At 39.9% G+C, this 21598-nt stretch overlaps 2 protein-coding genes across 4 annotated transcripts; one reads left to right on the forward strand and one right to left on the reverse strand.

Annotated features, from left to right (window-relative positions):
* Window positions 1-149: 149 nt before the first annotated feature.
* LOC136428464 (cytochrome c oxidase subunit 5A, mitochondrial-like) lies at window positions 150-3658 on the forward strand. Its single transcript, XM_066418002.1, has 5 exons — window positions 150-327; window positions 1074-1189; window positions 2135-2257; window positions 2743-2871; window positions 3498-3658. The coding sequence occupies exons 1-4, from the start codon at window positions 240-242 to the stop codon at window positions 2851-2853; spliced, it is 438 nt and encodes a 145-aa protein (XP_066274099.1). The 5' UTR covers window positions 150-239; the 3' UTR covers window positions 2854-2871; window positions 3498-3658.
* Window positions 3659-8480: 4822 nt separating this feature from the next.
* On the reverse strand, window positions 8481-21554 carry LOC136428462 (myelin expression factor 2-like). 3 transcript variants are annotated; one of them, XM_066417997.1, is made up of 19 exons: window positions 21421-21554; window positions 20106-20341; window positions 19343-19395; window positions 18985-19086; window positions 18391-18735; window positions 17955-18108; window positions 17639-17688; window positions 17262-17313; window positions 15764-15877; window positions 15362-15448; window positions 15089-15136; window positions 14591-14626; window positions 14134-14184; window positions 12359-12508; window positions 11871-11936; window positions 11174-11286; window positions 10757-10808; window positions 10026-10124; window positions 8481-9610 (listed from the first exon to the last, which is right to left on the reverse strand). In XM_066417997.1, the coding sequence occupies exons 1-19, from the start codon at window positions 21504-21506 to the stop codon at window positions 9546-9548; spliced, it is 1959 nt and encodes a 652-aa protein (XP_066274094.1). In that variant the 5' UTR covers window positions 21507-21554; the 3' UTR covers window positions 8481-9545. The 3 variants fall into 3 exon arrangements, with proteins under 3 accessions (XP_066274094.1, XP_066274095.1, XP_066274097.1); XM_066417998.1 differs by lacking the exon at window positions 14134-14184; XM_066418000.1 differs by lacking the exons at window positions 14134-14184; window positions 14591-14626.
* Between the last annotated feature and the right edge of the window lie 44 nt (window positions 21555-21598).

A 21598-nucleotide genomic window follows, 5' to 3' on the forward strand; every position in this document is an offset into this window, starting at 1 on the left:
CTGAATAAAAACTCATCTCCAATATATTTTTGATTTTCGAACATAAAAATATATTCATTAGTGTGAATAAAAATGTGTTAAAATTATTTTAGGTTGGGTTTTATGAGATGAAATATCGCGATATCTTGCGAGATGACATTTCTGGGGCCGGCGGAACACGCAAAGGACTGTGGGACGGTCTTTACCGGGTCGCCATTTTGAGTAGTTGAAAGTTGTTGGAAAAGGACAAAAACTTAATCATGTTTCGTGCCCTAGCACACTGTGCCGTTAACGTTGCAAGAGCGTCAAGACCCACAGTCACACAGAGAGTCATCACACCAAGTTTAGGTAAGGAAATCGGTTTTGAATCGCGATTGTTTATATTCTTCTTTTGACCCCTGCGTTTTTTCGACCTTGTGCTTTCATGAAGGTTTGTCACGTAGTCGTAAAGATGGTCCACAAAGACGTTTTATTGCACGTTTATCATAAACAAGAGGTTCAAGTGCAGAAGTCGAGCTTTTCACTTACAGTGATTGAAAAATGTGCAATGTGCAACTTGAATTACACATATTTTGAACTGGTGTGGTTGAGCATGATATAAATTTTAACGGGCCCGTTATATGATTATATCAAGTTCAATGTTCCAAAATATTATTAGCTCCTTGAGACCATGTCTAGCGGATAAATTGGCATTATGCAAAGACATCAACGACAACAAATATTGTAAGATAATATAATATGAATTATACATACATGTTTCTGGTCTTCTATACCAGAAATGATCTCAATAATATTCATAAAAGGATTAAATGTAACTATATACTAGTACTCAGTTACTCACTGACATATGGTAATCCCTGTACATAGACTGATTACAAGTACAGTAAGTAAGAATTAAAGAAACTGAAGTAGTGAAAGTGTTAGAAAATTATCTGAAAGTGATAAGTCTCAAATAGAAAACTTCCATAGTGAACTTGTGACTTTTCAATTGTTTTGCAACCTGGGATGGGTGGGTATCTGGCTCTTAATAAGTGATGATGCGACTGGTTTCACTTTTGTTTTACAATAATGTTATTTCGCCTTGTTGTGTCCAGTTGTGTGTGCCCAGAGGAATGCCTCAGGTGGAGGTGTGATGTCTGACGAGGAGTTTGACAGCCGCTGGGTCGAGTTCTTCAGCAAACAGGACATTGACGACTGGGAGCTGCGGAAGGTGAGATCAGCAGGAATGGAACTTCAAAATACAGACATCTTCAGAAAGAAAAATCTGTTTTGCCTTATGCTAATACATGTTCTATTTATTTTCTTAAAGATTCTATTTGCATTGGATGAACAGTACACCACATAATTTGAGGTGTAACACAGTTGTAACTGACTGATAGGGTTGACCCATTCACACTGGGATGGTACCTCTACTCTCATTGATAGTTGTGCTGATATTTAAGGGTCACATAGGATTGCCTCGATATTGCTGATAGATAGTCAGAAAGTTGAAATGATAACAAGAAAGCAAACATCAATCTTATCAATAGATCTTTTAGCATAGACCTAAGATTTACCCTTGCACCCATGATATATTTGATATAATGTGCAATGATGCTATGATTTTTGTATATACTGGACTTAAAATATCTTGGGTTTTTGTATTCAAAATGCTTTATGGTAGTACATGTATCAGTTATACTTTCTGGAATTATTGTGCTTCTTTATGTGCTTTAGTCATGTATTTTAAATGCATATATACAGTACTATTATTAATAGACTCTACAGGGCTCGAAATACTGGATGCATGTGCACCTGTGTGCACCCAAAATTGGAGCTGTGCACCTAATTTTTGACTCTGGATGCACCAGTGCACCTAGATATTTTTGTACCATATAGGGTAACGGTTCCCTTGTACACTAGCATGCAGAATATTCTTGAAATGTATGAAAAAGCAATATAATATCAGAAAAAGCAATATAATAAGCTTCGTTGAAATTTGAAATCTGGATAGAGTTACAGATTGAAGTTCTTAATTAAGAGAGGCCGTAGCGTCAAACTTATGTTTTGCTGACATTCAACTTTATCTTATTTGGTGCACCCAAATTTTTTTCCGTGCACCTATTTCCAAAAAAAGAATTTCGAGCCCTCCTCTATATCCTTCCTATTTTTGCAGGGTGTAAACACACTGATCGGCTATGACCTTGTACCTGAGCCCAGAATCATTGTTGCTATTCTCCAAGCCTGCCGTCGCCTCAACGACAGTGCATCAGCTGTACGGGTCCTGGAGGTCATCAAGGTAGGATATCAATGATAAATCCCTGTATTACACAAAGTCACAGGTACTCAAGCAACTAGATAGGTTTAGGAAACGGTCAGACGTTTCAGGTAGCACCTGTCATCAGTGATGTCATAGTATGCAGTCATTTTTTAGGAGAGCCTATGCTGACCATTTCCTAAATCTATCCAATGGCTCAAGTATCTGTTACCTTACTCACATTATTACCTGGATGTCTAACCTTCATTAGAAAATCCTCGTTCTTTGCAATGTATATTCGGTTGCTTCGTATGTCTCACTTCTTCTCTCACATGATACATGTTACACGAGGTCTCACATCCAGTGGCAGTGTAACAGAAGTTACCAAATATTTTTCACCAGGGATGCTTTCCTTTATAATGAAGCTGGTCTGTTACGCCAGAGGGTGGTTATACTGGCTATATAGATACAGCTACATGTTTCACTGCTACAGTATTGGAAAATCAATGAACTCTCCTTTTTTTCAGTCGAAGTCCGGTCCGAGAGCTAAGGAGATCTACCCGTACGTGCTGCAGGAGATCCAGCCTACACTGGACGAGCTGGGCATCAAGACCCCCGAGCAGTTGGGGCTGGCCTAATAGATGGCTACTATTGAGGTATTTTCCTACTGGGGTTTTTCTAGAAAAAAATTGGGGTGCAAGGGAGCGGAGCAACAAAGCGGGGGGATGGTGTGGATTTTTCCCTCTTCCATTTTGTGGGGAAATTACTGTCAAACAACACACGTGCCCTTGTAGCAACCCTGGTCAATATGAATTTCATGCTTGTCCAGAATCTGCTCCCTTGAGTAAGAGGCACTCTTTAGGGTACACATCTTTATTTATTGTTGTTGGATTAAAACAAATAATAGTAAATTGAAATATTACCACAAAAACCACCAGGGAGTGGTGGTACTTTCAGGGAGTGACTATACATGCAGTAAGATACCAGTTTTCCTCCCAGCCGTTTGTTTTCATCTTGACTGCTTGCTAAAGTCTTACTTCAAAATATCAAGACAACAAAGGAAATACCGCAGTCTACCCTTCTTGTGACAATACATTCCATTAGATCTGACATTTAAAAATTGTGATTTTGAATATTTATTGAATCTGGAAATCTTGCTTGTTGGCATTGATTCTATTTTCAAAATGAAATATTTTATTTCAAACATCTTAGCTCTTTTGAACATTTGCTTGCCTTTACATGTCAAGATACATTGAATATTTATCTTTTTTTTCTGTTTCAGGTGTATCAGATGTGTTTCATGTGTTCCACACTGTCGCAACTACAGCAGATGACTTACAGATTCAGAGTTCAGCCTAAAAGACTATAAATTAATGTTCAACATACAGTATTTCTGTCAAATGTACTATTGTCAATAAAGTGAATTGATCTAGTGTGTGAAAATCTGTGTGCATGTTTTTTTATGGGTTGCTCTTTAGTTTTGAATGCCTAACAAGTAGAATAAGCCTAATCTCAAAGCAGATGTAGAAAGGCAAGATTGTGACGTTTGTCAAGTGCCCAGTCCTGTGGAGCAACCTGAGCAGAAAGGCAGGAGCATAGTAAATGTTACAATTTTGCCTTTCTACATCTGCTTGGAGACCAGAATACACCATTTGTAGGGCAAGTATTATGGTGCTCTACTCTCCAAGCAGAGGAATGGGTCCGGCTGGTTTTTGACCTGTTTTTAGGCATTGTTGTCAGGCTTTCTATTTTGTCCCGTTTTCCCCATGGGTTGGCAACAAAGAAAGCGGTACAAAATAGCCTGAAAAAAACAACTTAAAACATGTTATAAACCAGCTGTACCCATTCCTTTGCTTGGAGAGTAATGGTGATCACACAGTTTACAAAATCAGGGTGACTTCCCCGTACAGTTTCAGGAATTAATTGGGGTAATTTACATGTGATGTTTATGCTACCATGGTGGTTGTGTCATTATAGAAGACACAAACAAGTGGCCCACCATACCCAAGTCACTACCCATGCTGTGCAAAGGTCCTGGACCAGTCAGAATATCTCCTGATCTTCCAACATCTACATGCATACTGTTTCTTGATAGGTTCATATAAAGTACACGCTATGGGCATCAGTAAAAAATTGAAACCAGTGCAAGTTGGTTTTGTGAATTTACCTTTAATAGATTAAAATAGTCCTGTTCCAAAAATAAAACAATGGTACATGTTAGAAGGGTTACTGCACAGTATGAAATACATGGCAACTATATGTATACTATTGTCCATACAGACATGCCATCTTATTAGCCACCTTTGCATACTTCTAGTAGTGCCAGCATTTATTTTCATGTTGAGGGCCTTGGCATACAGAAACTAACCTGGCATTTGGGGACCTAACCAATGTTGCCTGGGTGCTATCCTATTTCTACCGAGGCTCCTACATTCGCTACCCTAATGTAGGAGCCCCGGTAGAAATAGGATGGCACCCAGGCTACAAATCAGTGCTCCATCCCCAAAATTCGCCAGCACTCGTAGAAGTCTGCAAACGCGGCTACCATCTATATATCACATATCATATTAGTCAAGTTACGGTCTCCTCTAAGTTTCTTTACTACTATTTCTTCCCATACCATTTCCTGCTCTTTCCAAATTATTAATCTGGCCAAGTTTTAATTCCACACACAATGTCATTTTTTCACTATAATTTCAGGTTAACAGTAAAATACAATAGCCTAGGGCACTTGGATTTGGGGCCAAAATTGGTTGATCCTAAACTTTAGTACTGTATCTTTAATCTCCAAGCAGCTTTACTGGTGGCAATCCAAAGGGCAAAAATAGTATCCAATTGGTCTGCTTTTGTCCTTTGGATACTGTCATTGCCACCAGTAAATCTGCTTGGAGATTACTGTATTTTACAAATTTCTACATAAATTCTCGTGTTTGATAGAAGTAAGGCATTATAGCCTGGTTTATGTTGGCTACACAATGTAAATTGTATGGTATATCTTCATGCACACATTGATTCTTGCCTGTCCAAGGGGAAAATTATTTTCGGTTCTTTTAGTATAGCACTGCATATCATCTGGTTTGGAAGCTGGGGTACCACTGAAAGAACAGATTACTACCATCAAGCTTGAAAAAAAGTTCCCTTTTGAGATTTAATATGGGAAAACTTACTTTTTACATGTTACTTGCCCCATGTATAAAATTGCTCATTGACAATGTTTATTCTCCCTACTGGAACTTTTTGTTTGTTCTCCCATCAGTTCTGAGCCCTTCAGAGGATGTCATCCAGAAACTTTACTTGGTGCAGCCTTATAATTCCTTAATATACGCCAAATAACAGTTTCTCAAGAAACTGGAGACGTTTCAAGTAGAATCGACTACTTTTTGTCAGTGACTCTGAGCAAGATTGGCGAACAGCAGGTTTAGCCACAAACTATGAATTGATGTGCAATTAAAGAGAAGACAATGCTAGATTGTCCAACGATGTAAAAGAGACAATAGCTCCTATTGTTTTGATATAGGAGCTAAAGCTGGTTCCCAGGCAAGGCTGGGTCCCATGTGCCAGACAGTCCGATCTGCAGCCCTCCTTTCCCGTTCTCTTTTGCATCAACCTTGTCTTAACTTTGTTTCCCTATGGGACAATCTAAAATTGTCTTCTCTTTATTTGCATATCAACTCATAGTTCGTGGTTAAAATCTGCTGTTCGCCAATCTTGCTCAGAGTCACTGACGAAAAGTAGTGGATGCTACTTGAAACGTCTGACCGTTTCCAAAATCATGTCCAGTTGCTTGACTGTTATTTGGCGTATCGTATTACCTGGATGTCTAATCTTCATCGACATTCCTTAATATAGTTTTGGATTCACAAAGTGTACTTACCTTCTCCCTCCTAAATATATACGATAAAGGCTTCCATGAAAGCCTTTATTGTGTTTTGAGGGTTATACTTACCTTACTTCAGTCCTGTTGACTCCAAAGGGACAAAAATATCACCGGTGAAATTCCAACAACAAAGCTATCAACTGAAGTGAACTGCCAGATAAGTGTTGAGCACAATGAACTACCTAGTGGAGGGAAAATACTGAAATGTGTCGACCAGGCCCAATCAAATGCAAGTCGAACTTCTCTTCAACTGGATTGTAGATGACGACTGTTTGGAAAAGATCGTACTGATAAGTGACCACAGAAGGTATCTGTGACGCCCTTCCATTGTTCTTCTTGAGAGTTGCCTGTTGACCATATTTATCTTGCCTTGCCACTTAAATGTAGATACTTAATAGACACTATTTCACAAAATCAAGGGCACATCTAATAATACATGCATTTTCTAATGGTGGAAGGAGTCCTATTTCGACAATCTCTTCAACAAATTACTCCTACTGGTCACTTTAGCTTCAGAATACATTTGTTGACAAGGAAAGATGACAGTCGTCTTCACACGGTATAGAACAGGTCTGTGGAGCTTGGATACTATAAGCACATTATAAAGTATTGGAGGGAGGCAACCCTTGTAGTAACAACTCATATAGCTGGCCATTGATAAAACACAGCCCATTGATTTGATTGAATCAAATATTGGAACAGTGCAAAAAAATATTATAAGGTCAAAATCCATTTGTCACAATTTGACACTCCCGAGGTTCCCATTGCACATAATGTGATGAAGCTACCAAAAACATAAATGAAGTAAAAAAGCTCTTGTCTTCTGCTTGTTGCATAGCTGGACAATTGTTCTCTTCAACATGACTTTGTGAACTTGGATCCTCTTGCACCTTTCTCCCGGTAGATACAATATGTGAAAACTACCTTGCTACACTGTTTGAGAATTATGGTTGATGAGATCATCAAATTCATGAAGAATTTTGCTGATGGCGTGAACCAACACAACATAGCTGAGTGATAGACAGCTCCAGTCGTCTGAAACAAGTCTACTGGAGACAGAAAAGGCTGATGGGCGTAAGTGCTTGTCACTGGTTCTTTACAATTCATTCTATTCTATTCTTCTCAGAGAATACACATGACGGTAAAGCTTAAGACATCACTTTGCTTTGATATCAAGGTGGTATATATCATTTTCCATGACAAGTGGAGGACCTATTCCTTTGGTGATCATTGCAACTCTTTATTCCTGGCTACAAAAACACCGTCTCGCCACCAAGATGCCGAGTCAGACACCTTTTCCCCAATTGTGTCATGTGTACAACTCCAGAAAAAAATTGACATTCAAACAAGGTAACGGTTTTCTTCTTTCCTTTGTAGCAACACATAAAACCAAGAGCAATTATATCGATGCCACGTTCCAGTGCAGCCATGGAAACTCCAGCCTTCCTCGCATTTGTAAAAGTTGAAAAACAATGACTTAACTGTTCCCTGAAAATAAAATCATAGAGAGCCAGCGTATTGAATAACAGAATGCAACAATAGCTAGCTTACACGATGGTGGCACACCCCTGTTGTGGCTAGATTCACAACAGCAAAGTTTCCCTTTCAATTCTTGGCTGGGAATATGAATCCCAACAACTCATTGCCAGCAACATTACATGTACACAAAAATTAATGTCTTGCATCATCATCATGAAAGACAGACATTCAATACATCAATCTAAACAATGGTGTTCTTATAGGAGATAGACATACTTGGTGATAAATGGTGAACTTTCAAACATGACCAACCTAAATGCATTATACCGGCAGAGAACAATTGTGAACCTATGATGATCCAACTGCTGAGTTCGTAGAGATACCCCAACCACTCACATTAGTTGAAAATCCGACAAGTGCAAAAACGGACTTGTGTCTCACATTGTGAGTTACTTCTTAATCTTAGGAACAAAGTTCATCATGTATCATCGCAATTGAAGGAATCCAGGACTAGACTACAAAAATATCTTTTCAACAATAAAACAACCAGCCTAAGAACATGAATCTCTAGAAATGACATGTTTAGGTCAAGTATCACTGTTTTGTACATGACTGAAAATCTCTTCTCAACGATGTTCGATCAGTTCTCTGAAACCTTCAGTTTCCATCCTCTCAATACAAAACCTTGAATGGTAAACATGGAAAGACGACAGTAGTTAAAGTCAGTTGAAATCCCTTCAGCCATATCAATTTCTGCTGCCATAACCCACTGCCTGTAAAAAGAACATGGAGTTTACATGCGACAGAGAGCTTAGAAAGGTGACAATGCCTTGGATAGAGTAAACAACAGGAAATCTTAGAATAAACAACAGGAAATCTTGACACAAAAAAACCATGGCACCAGCAAAATCTGACAAGCCAACCTTTATTTTGTCCTTTGGCCTTCTTGATGCAAACCTCTTTCTTCACCCAGCCCACACACATCATGACAAAGAGTTTCATCCACAATGACTTGTCTTTTAGACAGGATCTGATGGTAGAGACTAATACTGTTCCAAGAACAAAATACACTTGTCTCTCTTAACAACTAGCAACAAGGGTATAACCCTTCATACACAAGACTATGCAATGTTGAAAAATAGATGACACACAGTTGCATCAAAGATCATTCCTTGACCACAATTAACTACTGTGCCACTACAAGCTCTAAGGACCTAACGCTTTGGTTCTACTGATAGTAAAAAGAAACAGTAAAATGGCCTACACTATACAGTACTGAAAATATGTTCAAGAGGCCCAATGATATGGGATACAACACTGGTGCCATGGAAGAAACGGCCGTTACTCCTTTGGATATCGGATTCAGACGACGACTGATGGTTTGCTGCAAGCTGCGTACGTTCTCCCAAATCTGACGGAACAAACCCTAGAGAACAGCATTTCAAAGAAGCACTTACTCTTTAAAGAAACAATTGGGTAAAACAGTACATAAAGCTGAAAATAAAATACCAAAATTCTGTGCTGTGCAATCGACTATGTACAAGGTCCATCCAGCGGTGACTTGAAAACATGGAAAATCAGCAGATGACTATTTGTAACCTAGTCCAGAGAAGACTTTCAATTTCAGCAGAAGACTTAAACCGCATCCATATTACTCTTGTAAGATATTAACTCTAGCCTGATGTTCCATACTGAGTAATAATAACAGAGTGATACTTTGACCATCTATGAAGTCGACCACCTATGAAGTCATGAATACATGGTGTCAGATAGCGTTGATTCTCTGAACAGCTGTCACGGACAGCATCTACCAATACAACACCCCGGAGCGATGTCAATCAACACGGATACAACTACACGTTGAACTGCTGACGGACAATGGCGGAAGGGCCAGAGATGCGGGAAATGAAGTATGTTGGGAAGTATAGGCAAACTAAGAGACCCTGCTCACAGCACCAAACCAGGCCAGCCGACCTAGACAGAACGATCAATGCGAACGTCGATCTCGCGCCCATCCAGCTTGATGCCGTTCATCATGTCTGAGACGTTGGAATGAAGGAATATTTGGCACTGTGATAGGTGGAAGACTCTACACTTGGTTTGTCAAATATAGCAATGTACTCTCAAACCCGAAACCAGCACTTTACGACCTGTATGCTGTATTCATCAAGTAGCTTTAATTTACAAAAGTGTCCTAAATCATTTCTAAATGTCTCCCCCTTAAGTATGCTCGATAAGGGTTTAAATGCTTTTACTCAGCTCCAATGCACTAGATGGAGAAAAAAGTTGTCCAGTTCAGTTATTTCAAAACTTTCGTGTCCCAAACTTGTAAGTCACAAAAATCATTATATTTATACCTCAAACTTGCACAAGAAAATTCCAACACTAGTGAAAAAATGCCACCTCCCAAATTTAAATAAACACCCATCCACAAAATGACGCATCAAAGGATACCACAAGCTCTCTGTGCACCATCAGGGTTTTCGAAGCGGACAGTGCCGCATCCCTTCGACTTTCCATTCTCGGTCTTGATCTCCGCGTACATCACTCGACCTGCACATGCGAAACAAAAACAACACTCAACATTAACCCGGAAACATGTTCATACGTTCTATATAAAGCTAAGATTCATTATAGCAGGCCATAGCCACGTATTGCCCAGGAATAAGACACACATCAGAGCATTTGTAGACCGAAGGAAAGAAATAGTAATCAGGACTCTAAATTTCTTTTTTGGGTTTCTTGCAACATTGCAAGTTGGCAAAAATTTGACTTGCAAATTTGAAAAATTAACTTGCAATATGTACATACTCAGCCTGACTAACAACTTTTATAGCATTATCAGAAGACAAAACATTTAAAACAGATTTACTTGTATAGCCTTTATTGTTTAGTAGTCAGAGACTAATTTGTCCTCTAGCAATAGTCACTTTGTCACTATTTTGCGCTGTGCAACCCGGTTTGTGCTTACACGATCCACTGTTATTTTCAACTTGCAAAATTGCAAGTTGCAAATCTTGAAAATCACTTGCAATTTGCAAGTTGCTTACTTGTATTTCGAGCCCTGGTAATACAACTGCTGGTAGTGACCCTGACAAGTCACAAGCTATGACAATCTGACACCAGAAGTTTTTTTTCTCAGTGACAACTTTGTGAGCAAGAAGAGAAGGCAGTCTTTAACTCACCACAGGTCTTGAATTTCTCCTTCAGCATCTGCCAGGTGAAGGACCATGGGAGCTACGGGGGCAAAACAGTAGAGAGATACTTATCATACTTAGGCCTAGCAAAACTACATCTGTGATGACATACATATGGTTGTTTCTAGTTATAGACACTTCTGTAAACTCCTTTAAGTTTGCGGTGATTTAATTTTCCTGAGAAAAAATTGAAGTGTTCGTAGTAGTGCTGTAGTCACTTACTTTTGTGGTGATTGAAGCAGTCGATGCAAAAACCGCAAACATAAAATTACAGAAAAAATTTCAAGAAATAAAGCATACCCTGTCTTTACATCCAATTCCTGTCCTAACAAAAGTCACAAATATTTGCCCGTCGAAAGGGTTCAGTGACATTTCAGTCCATTGTACACACAGAATTCCACTCACATTTCTGACAAAGATCTGGCAGCTCCTGTTGCGGCCACCGCCGCCCATACCTCTGCCCATGTTACTGTCCATACCTCCTCCCATCATGCCCCCGCCCCCGCCTCCTCCCATACCTACAGGGCACAGCAAATACAGGGTCAATAATAGCAAGTACTTAGGAGGCATACTATGGAGTAGTGATGTTGATTACATTGCAAATAAAAATAGCTAAAGACATACAAACACTACAGTAGGTAACCTTGGTACTGTGGTCAAACAAAAATATATCTTGAAACTGACTTTTCAAATCATTATCAAAAAATAACCTATAATTGCTTGTAGAGCATTTCCTCCGCTTTCTATTATGGTTAAGAAGATTATCAATCTTATTCATGGAAAAGACGGAAAAAAAAGAACTATCAAATTTAATCCAAGATTATTTCATACAGACTTTACATTTCAAATTTTTAAGTTGAACATGAGAAACAATGTTTGCCTAGAGATATTAAATGAAGCTCGAGCAATAAGAACTACACCAACCTGTAAAATTATGAAATCATGAGTTACTCGCGGCCATTTTATGTTGCCGTTTTCTCGATGCTATCTCATAGGAATGCAAATATATGTTGTCTTGCATTACTTAAAACACAGGGAACGCCTACTTTCCCCTCCTACCACGAAATGAAGATCCTGAATTAACAGTAAGTAGGAAACTCACCTCCTCCGCCCATGCCACCGCCCATGGGGTTGCCCATGCCTCCGCCCATGCCACCCATGTTTCCACCTGCGGACAAACCAAATATGGTCATTTATTTGGGCAGATATCCTTTTTACACATAACAGCATCATAACATACTAAATCCCAACCAATTCATGTTTTGAGTGTCAGTATCAACAAACTACTTAACCACACTAACAACCATGCATGGGGCCCTGCCTCAAAGTGCAAAATAACCCGTAGACTACCTGGCAGAGCAGTGGTTTAGAAATGTGACAGTAGCATTAAACAATCATGCATCAGTTGATGAAGGTTAGACATACAGGTAATAAGATCCAGCAAATGACAGTTGCTCAAGCAACTGGATAAAATATTATTCAGTTGCTTGAGTACCTGGCATTTGGCGTAATCATGTTTCTGTCCATGAGCCATTACATAACACAGAAATGTGTTACGACAACAATTCCACTACTACCAGACCATCTCACCTCCCATGCCGCCTCCAAATCCTCCGCCCATGCCGCCGCCCATGTTGGGACTGCCCATGCCTCCCCCCATGCTGCCCATGGAATCTCCCATGTTGCCCATGCCTCCTCCCATGCCCATGCCACCGCCGAGGTCACCCATGCCTAGTCCACCTGCAACACAACAATCCACATATCCTGTCTTTACAAGGAAAAACTTATTCACTGACATTTGCATCCACTGCGTTACTCGTTTATTAGCCAACATCATGACCAGATAGTATGGATAGACCACTGGTCAGATCATATGGATATTTTAACAAAAGTGCTGTATACTGGACGCAGCTGTTATACTGGACGCAGCTGTTATACTGGACGTAGGTATCCCAACACCATACAGTTTTGTCTTTCCATAATCGGCTGACTTTTGTACAATACAGAGCTAAGGCAGCACAATCTAATAGCACAGTATCTTTTTCATTGCAATGTAGAAAATTTTGATGTGCAGGAGATTAAAACAAAACACTTCTGATATTTGCAAGTAAGTTGTTGTTAGTACACACAAACACCTGATACAGCACCTAAATCACATTTTGTCTGTTTCTATGTTAACCAGTGTTCTCGCCAGGCCTTTTCAGCATAGCGGGACCCGATGCTGTGATCTGGACCCCTGATGCTGTGATCTGACCCCGATGCTGTGTTTCAATGAGCATAGCGGTGTTTCTTTCTGGGAAGAACCTTCATAAATCTTATAAAAAGTTCATATTTGGCTTTAGAATGAGGATGTGACAGAGGAAAAACTTAACTTCACAAAATTTACCCCTCAAAATGCAGGAAATGGTGTCTTATTTGGTTATGAATTTCAAAATTTTGTGCGGTAAGATGCCAGACTCCCAACCGTTATCATGTCATTGGCACTCTGCGAGTGACTTGCGCCGTGCAAAGTTGGCCTTCTGTACCTGACCCCTACACTGTGAAAAAATCCTGGTGAGAACACTGTTACCTTTTAGTCAAGACCATAAGGGACATTGCTAGTCCCGTGCAATATAACTATAAGAGCAGGGTAGAATTAGAGATGCAGATTTTGTAATCTTCAACCACAGCACATAAAACAGGATTATATCAAGTAGTAAATGTTACATTGTAGGAATTTCAACTTCACGTAGTGGGTTTTAGAAAAACTAGTTATTCATGTCTGCTCCATTTAGTTATGATCTGGTATATGGACCCTATCAACAAGATTTAGTCAAACATTGAGTACTTTTAAGCCTAGTTGAGGGTGTCACACATTTGTTCCCTTCCTTTAAATATTAATGTCTGATGGCTACATGTTACACACTGTCAGAAAGCTGAATCATTTGACCAATGCACATTGACCAGTTTGTCCAGTTTCCTCCGATTCAGTCTTACAAAAAACATGGACTAACTAACTACGTAGACACGGCAAGAACTCAAAACGTCAAGGTTTGAAATACCACCAACACACCTGCCAGTAAAAAGTAGACAATTAGAATATTGAAAAGTTTTTAAACAAGGTTTCAGTATGTTTGGTACCAAAATATGTGAGTTGTCATTCCAGCAATATGCACTTTACATAACAATCACATAATCTTTTCAAGAAAACTTTGATATCGTATCTTTTAAAATTCTGTACAGCCCAAGCCAATGAATGAGTGTAAAGCAAACAAGAAAACCAGGCAGAAATTTGTTGGAAGCTTTCTTTCACTACTGGCTGCAGTGTAAGTAGGTGGTAGGAAGTATTTCAAGCCTATTTCTGGCTATCTCAAACACACACAAACCTGTGCCTCTCCCTAAATCCTCCCTAGAGGTGCTCACTGACAATCTGGCATCTACATTTGAGAAATCAAATTGGCAATTGTTGCAAGAATTACGGCACAACTAAGATGATAATTCTGTGTAAGTGATTGGGAAAATCTTGTACATTGTTTGATATCTACACCCTAAAGACACATAGGCGAAATTCCCAATAAAAAATATGGAGTGTGACAGATTTTGTCAGTGAGGGCATAAATAATACATTATAAGGGTGTAGTTAGGCAATGAAAACAGAAGTCAAAAGCATAGTGATATTTTTAACCAAAGCAAATAGCAAAATAACAGTACAAAAACAATGTGTGTGCTGAACTGAAAAAACAAAAAAACAACAGGGGTCCAGGAGTTCTGAGTAGTCTGCCACATCCACATGTTTTAAAGGGACTGACTGCCTTGAACTGAAGTTCCCAAATGATACCGTACCTCTTCCCATGCTTCCCAATCCGCTTCCCATCCCACCTGAAAAGTGAAGTAGTGTGCTGTCTTTAGTTCTGGTTGTATGTACTTCACCATTGTCACCAACACTCTATCCTTACATCACAACACCTTTCTAAACTACTTGAATCTAGTGGTGTACCTAAGCTACCCTCACCCAATTTATAGATAATGTAAAGGGCTATGTTTTGGTTTTAGATTCTAACATTTTACCAACATTAAGCTGAAGTAAATACATATTTGTAATCTAACATTCAGCTACCTGATCAAAATCTTCCTACAAAGTTATCAACTGTTTTAGTTGCTACAATTTTTCCCTAAATAACTGCTCTTATAACTGTTTTATACTAAAAGTACACATTTGTATCTCATAATGACCGTACCAAATCTGTGCTTAGTTTCTATGTATGTATCTGTACACTTTATAAAAGGGGGTTAACATTTAAAAAGTTTTTGTGCAGCAAATCTAGAGACAGTCAAACTTACCCATGCCACCGCCAAGGTCTGACATGCCTCCCATGTTGCCCATTCCACCTAGTAAACAAAAGGAACACATATACAATGCTTAAGTGCACACTGAAGTAATGTTATGCTACTTGAAATCTTCATGATTTTAGTTTCAGTTTTTGCTGTGACCTCTCTGCCACCAATTCATGACACTGCAAATATGCATTTCCAATGTCTTACTATTATATACTAGTCATGTGAGTCAAATGTGCCAACACCCTTTAGACCAAGGGAACAACTGAGTTGACTTACCTCCCATATTTCCACCCATGCCTCCACCGAGACCTCCTCCCATGCCTCCACCCACTCCTCCTCCACCCATGCCGCCACCTCCCATTCCTGAAAAGTAAAGTTATTCCTTATCAAAAAGTAGATATTTTCTTACCTCTTCTACTTCTCACTTTTACTTCTAGTTCATCTTATAGTTTATCTGACAAGATAACATTATGTTAAGGAAACCAAAGAAATGTTCTGAAAAAAGAAAACCTTGTTTGAATGAAAAATAGTTCAAGGCTGGGTACCGACACATCCTTCGTTGCCTGATTCCCCAGCAGCAACACAACAAACATTTTAGTCTTGACATGACAACATGACAATGACAACAGCCAAAGAAAGCATTACATGACAAAAGTGCTACCGTAAAAAATGTCTTACCTCCTCCCATGCCACCGCCACCTCCACTGCCGCCGCCACCACCACTGCCCATCTGGTGCACGTTGAGCGGTTGTCCACCTGGACCGAGACCAGCACCAATCCCGCTCAGTCCACCTGAAAAAGGAACAAGCATGTTTTAACATTAAAAACCTTCCTTCCTGTGAAAACAAGGGCCTGTAGAGGAAGGCAGCGATCACATCTGCTGTACAATAATTTTAAGACAGCAAATTCTTGGGACTATTGTGCATATGTCCTACAAAATTCAGCTTTCTTGTGACAGAAAAGGTTGCAGTAGACCTGCCATAACCTTGCTGAAAATCACAAGACAAAATAGTTTTATGATGAACGTGACCACACCCAAAGTGGTTCCAAAGTCATCCCATCCTTCAAGTCCATTCCCTTTCAAAGAATGCATGGTTGCTTTTCAAAAGGCCCAGTCTGCCTGATACTGTCCAGCATTACAGTACCAAACATAAGGATAGGAAGAAAAGGATATGCTGATGCCCCTAATGCAAGAATTAATCTTTTTGTGTTACTTCTCTGTTCATTGGATTAGACTCAATTACTAAATGCTGTTCCAGAAAGAGAAAAAGGAGAAGAAAATAAACACAATGAAGAGAAATTATGGTAACAGGAATTGAGCAGTTAGCAAGCAAGTACACTTCCCCTTTTGTGTTTCCATTTTTTCACTTTTGCTACAGAGCAGTTTTACCTTAACCTAGCTGCATCACTTGAACTCTTTGACAAAAACATCTAGATGGACTAGTCGAAAAGAGCCTATATGGTTCATGTGGATACCTCCAAAAACATTACAAAAGCATAACTTCATGCAGAGTGGTTACTGTCTCAAAATGGCCACAGTAACACAATTGTCCCCATTGACACAATTTGAAACATCACAAACATCACTGACCACTAAGTCCCACTGCTTCCCCTCCCAGTAATGCTGAGTGGTGACAGACACAACACATTCAGAAAGATAGCTTAGAAGATAGTGTACAGGGTGAAGAAAGACAGAAGAAATAAAGCAGGCTCTGCCCCAGAGGCCTCGCAAAAAAAAAACTACTGAGTAGGAGTGACATGCCTGTTAAAATTCTTTGGATAACAGAAATAAGCAAACTTCAAAAAGAGGAACTAAGTGTTAGTATGTAGCTTTCAAGCCGGTCTGCATTTCATGAACTGTTTTTAAAAAATCATCCAAAAACCCTTTTGGTGTAAAAATTGGCTTGTCACAGGAAAGAAATCATAACCATTGTGGCCGCTTTTGATTTTTCCATTGACTCCGGCGTTGAGAATCCTGGTCACTATATTCACTGCACATGTACGATACAGATACATGCCACCTATTTGATTCTCATATAGTGTATACTGCGTCTTGCATAGGCCTTGCTTGCCATAACCACTGTTTCTGCTGTTGCCAAGAGAGCTTCAATGTTTGACTTCACCCCAAGAAACAACCCTTACATACTTTAAACAAGAAAAGGTTGGTAAGACTTACTTGGCAGTTTGGGCCCGAGGTCTCTACCCATGTCACCTGGAGCCTTGGAGTCCTAAAAAAAACATAACACTTTTTCAGAACTAGGTTATCTCATCATTTCGTGGTCTCAAGAAGACCTACCTACATACCAAGTATCAAGACAATCAATCCAGGCATACCAAGACTTTATCAATGATTTTGTGTTAAAAACTCATAATCCATAGTGTACTATTATCAATGACTTTCTCCATGCCACTGGAAAGCTAAAACTTAATTCAGTAATTGACTACTAAGAAATATCTTTTAAGGCATTTCTTGGCAGGTCACATTTTTTCAAACAAAACGTCAGAAATTTTTCACACAGACATTTCTTAAATGACAATAAACGTTCTACTCACCGGTCTGACAACCATAGATCTTTCAAACAGCTTCTGGCCATTGAACATGGCTGAAGAAGAGTCAAGGATGACAACAATTTCGAGACACTTACAAACACTCCATTTAACACACAATCACTTACAGTACATTCCTTTGCAATGGTATAAGTGCTAAGCAGAGAAAGCAGTGCCATTTTTAAAGACATGAGTATGACCCAGCCAGGGTTTGAACCCACGAGCTCTGAAATACAAAGCAAGAACTCTACCTACAGCACTATGTATTGCACCAGTTTCTATAGCTATGCTTTGTGATTTAACCTGTAATGGTAAAGGATACAGATAGCCTGCGCTGCCTCAAGTGGGAACTCAAACGTGACGGTTCCGTGGCCGCGGCTCTTGCCTTCGTTGTCCGTCTTGATCTCGGCTCTCAGCACATTGCCTGCCATCTTGAAGATGTCTTTCAACTTCTTCCATGTGACCTTGTAGTCAAGCTGGTACACAAGAAGAAAAGAATAAGACCACATCTGACACTCATGACAGGAGAGGCGCTATGTGAATAACGTTCAACCAAAGATTCTACTATTATTACTGTAATTCTACATTTTGTTTTGCTAAGTAAGGAAATCTTTAACATGACAAGTTGTTACTGTAGATCAGTGAAGTCAAACAGAAGTCTGGGGAAACTTTACACATGGGTTCTCTATATTACGACAAAATATGCAACATTTCTACATGGTCAAGATGGCAGTTGAAGTGTGTTAGTGTGTACTCACATTGGCCACAAACACAACGTTGCTGATGTCTCCATTGTTAAGCCTCCTCATCAAGTCGGGGTCGACACTGGAGTTGCCACCCATTCCCCCGCCCCCCATGTTGCCCATTCCCCCACCCCCCATGTTGCCCATTCCCCCACCCCCCATGTTGCCCATTCCACCTCCCATGTTTCCCATTCCACCGCCCATGTTGCCCATGCCACCTCCCATGTTGCCCATGCCGCCTCCCATGTTGCCCATGCCGCCTCCGCCCATACCCCCCATGGGTCCACCCCCAATGTCGCCCCCTGGCATGCCCTGGTCATTCTTGATTCTTGCTCGACGCTGCAGTTCACCACTGCTATCCTGAAAAGTAACGCAAAAAGCTGATTGGATGACTGTGTTACACTATCTCTAGCTGTCAGGGGCCTCTTCCCGACACTGACCAATAGAAAGACAGCTAGCGTGATTCAGTCAGGCTAGCTGACTTCCTACCAACACATGCACAAATTTCAGAAAAAATGCTTTAAAAAAAATTCATATCCATAGCAAACAAATGAATAGAATTTTAGAATCAATGCAAAGCCAAATTCTGAATTATCTGTCCATACTCACTTCTCTGACAATGATATTTCTGCCATTGATCGGGTGTTTGTGTAAGTTGTCCACAGCCTTCTTTGCTGCGTCTTTGTCTTTAAACTCTACAATACCACAGCCCTGAAGAAAGAGACACATCAACAATTTGTTATAACCAGAAGTACAGTCCTTAGACACAAACAAGATTTAGAAGTTTAGAATGTTATGAGAAACACACTTTAAATTCAATAAAACAACACTGCTTTGTACTGAAACCAGTTTACACAAATAATCCAAAGGTCAAGGTTGAAACATTGATATGGGCAAGAAAAACAGTCCATGTAAAGGGGACATCTAGACTTTGTAAGACATTGAAAACTACATAAGGCTCTCTTACCCTGGATTTCCCATCCATGTCTGTAAACATCTCAACGTATGTCACTTCTCCGACTGAAAAAAATGTAAACTTAGTCAGTACATTTTGTAACATGACAATTTATCCTTCAAATGTTAAATGTCTTTGAATGCTGACGCCAGTGTTGGAAAAGAATCTCAAGGACATTTGCTGTGGGGCAATAGCCAAAGGGACATAGGTCATTTTCTTCGAGCTACCACTAGCTGTGTAGTACCAATGACAAACAAAGTGTAAAATTCCATTGTGCTGACCCGAAACTTGTCGCTTTGGCGTAGATATAAAAACAACTGAATAGGGTAAAACAAATACTTTTATTTCTTAACAATAATCTCAGGAGAGTATGAAGTATGGGATGAGACTATACAATTCAGTATATACTTATCTTTTTAACACTTAGAAACTGTTTTTTTCCATACATGTATATGGTTAAATTCAGTCCTTCTATCTGAAACAATTCTTTACCATTGTCTCTGAAAATCCTTATGCTGCAAATGTAAATGTCCTTGAATGCTAATAACAGTGTCGGAAAAGAATCTCAATGGCATTTGCTGTGGGGGCAATGGTCAAAAGGGGTACAGAGGCTGGCCATTTTGTTGAATGTGACAGCTACTAGTTGTGTGGACATGACTCACATGAGCGTTAAGTTTAAGGATAAAGAGTGAGGGCATTGGGGTGCAGCAACCTCGTTCCCCTCTTTGGAAAAAGATTTGTATATAGTTAAATTTGGTCCCAGATATATCCTTACCCTTGTCTCTGAAAAGGTCCTTGATGTCCTGCCATTTCATCTCGTATGGAATGTTACTGATGTAGACGGTTCTCTCCGGGTCCTGACCGTGTGCACGCGACCCTCTCCCTCCGCCGCCACCACCACCGCCGCGACCTTCTCGGCCATACGGCTGGTAGCGCCTCTCACCACGGTCCCGATCTCTCCTGTCCCTGCCTCCTCGACTACGGTTGTCTCTGTCACCTGATGACTTCTCCCTGAGGACAGAGGCATGGTGAATACATCCTGTGAGTTTGTTTGTGGCACTTGGCATGGAGTCTAAAGATCATAAATCTTTTTGTTGGGTTTTGAGGCTACCAACTTCAACTTGCTGGAGAATCTGTAGCCTATACCGACTAAGTTTCCTATTCAGCATCATCTTTGAGAAGAGGCTGTCCTCAAACACAGGACCTCCAGCATTACTTCCCGTCCAAGACTGGCAAGAATATGTCCCGAGCTGAAGCTAGGTATTTATTTTCACCTGAGTGGAATGAGGTGAAATGGTAGTTTCTTCAACATTTGGAAATTATGTTACCCAATAAACATGTTTAATCACCATATATATTGGGTTATTCTGTATCTACTGATACGTCCTATAGTTGCTTTCAGTTTCAGTCTTTTTTTAATTCTTTGCACTTATTATCTTAAATTCTTTGTTCTACTGCACCTAAATCCTTGCATCACGGTCATTTAGCTCTGAAGAGTTTTCTTTCTGTTGCAATATACAGTTACTGTTGTTGTTGCTCACCTGGTGGTGCCAGTTGAGCTACAGGAGCATTCCCAAGAGGGCATGGTAGCTCAATAAACTTGAATAAAGCTTGATAAAAATTATGTAGTCTTGATTTATGATACGCCCACAAGTTTCTATAGTTTTTTAAGATCAACTTATACAAAAGACTGCACAAGCTATCATAACGGTGTAGATCTGTTTACAACTACAGGTATGTCTAGCCATCCTTTGACTAGCTAAGCTGGGGCATAACGTTACATAAAAATTTGAAGATTTGCTAAGCTAAACAACAAAGAAAAATACGAAATTCCACGATCTCATCACAGCAAACTACAAACAGACATCCATTTATTTCTACACAGGTCTGAAACACATCTGGGTTTAGTTGGCGTACTTTGAAGCACGTGTACAGCAAAATTCCCCACCGCTTCATGACAAGACGCCATCTTTATTTCCTTTGTGTGAAACACGCGTCACTTCCACAACCTTCTGTTTTGAGGGAATTCTAACGAGTTTTTACCCAGCCTGAAATTATTTCTTGCTTCTAAGTAATACATATGTACTCACCTCTTAACTTGTGGCTTTGGGGAAGACGATTTGGGCTCAGATGAGCCATTTTCGGCAACTGGAGTTTCGACTTCTTCTGTAGACATGTCTGTCTTCTTAGCTCAGGGCACCGACAATGACGCGCGGGTTAATGACCACGTGCACACAACATCTACCATTAACATATGGGGGTATTATT

The sequence above is a fragment of the Branchiostoma lanceolatum genome, chromosome 2, assembly GCF_035083965.1.
Source record: "Branchiostoma lanceolatum isolate klBraLanc5 chromosome 2, klBraLanc5.hap2, whole genome shotgun sequence".
Lineage (NCBI taxonomy): Eukaryota > Metazoa > Chordata > Leptocardii > Amphioxiformes > Branchiostomatidae > Branchiostoma > Branchiostoma lanceolatum.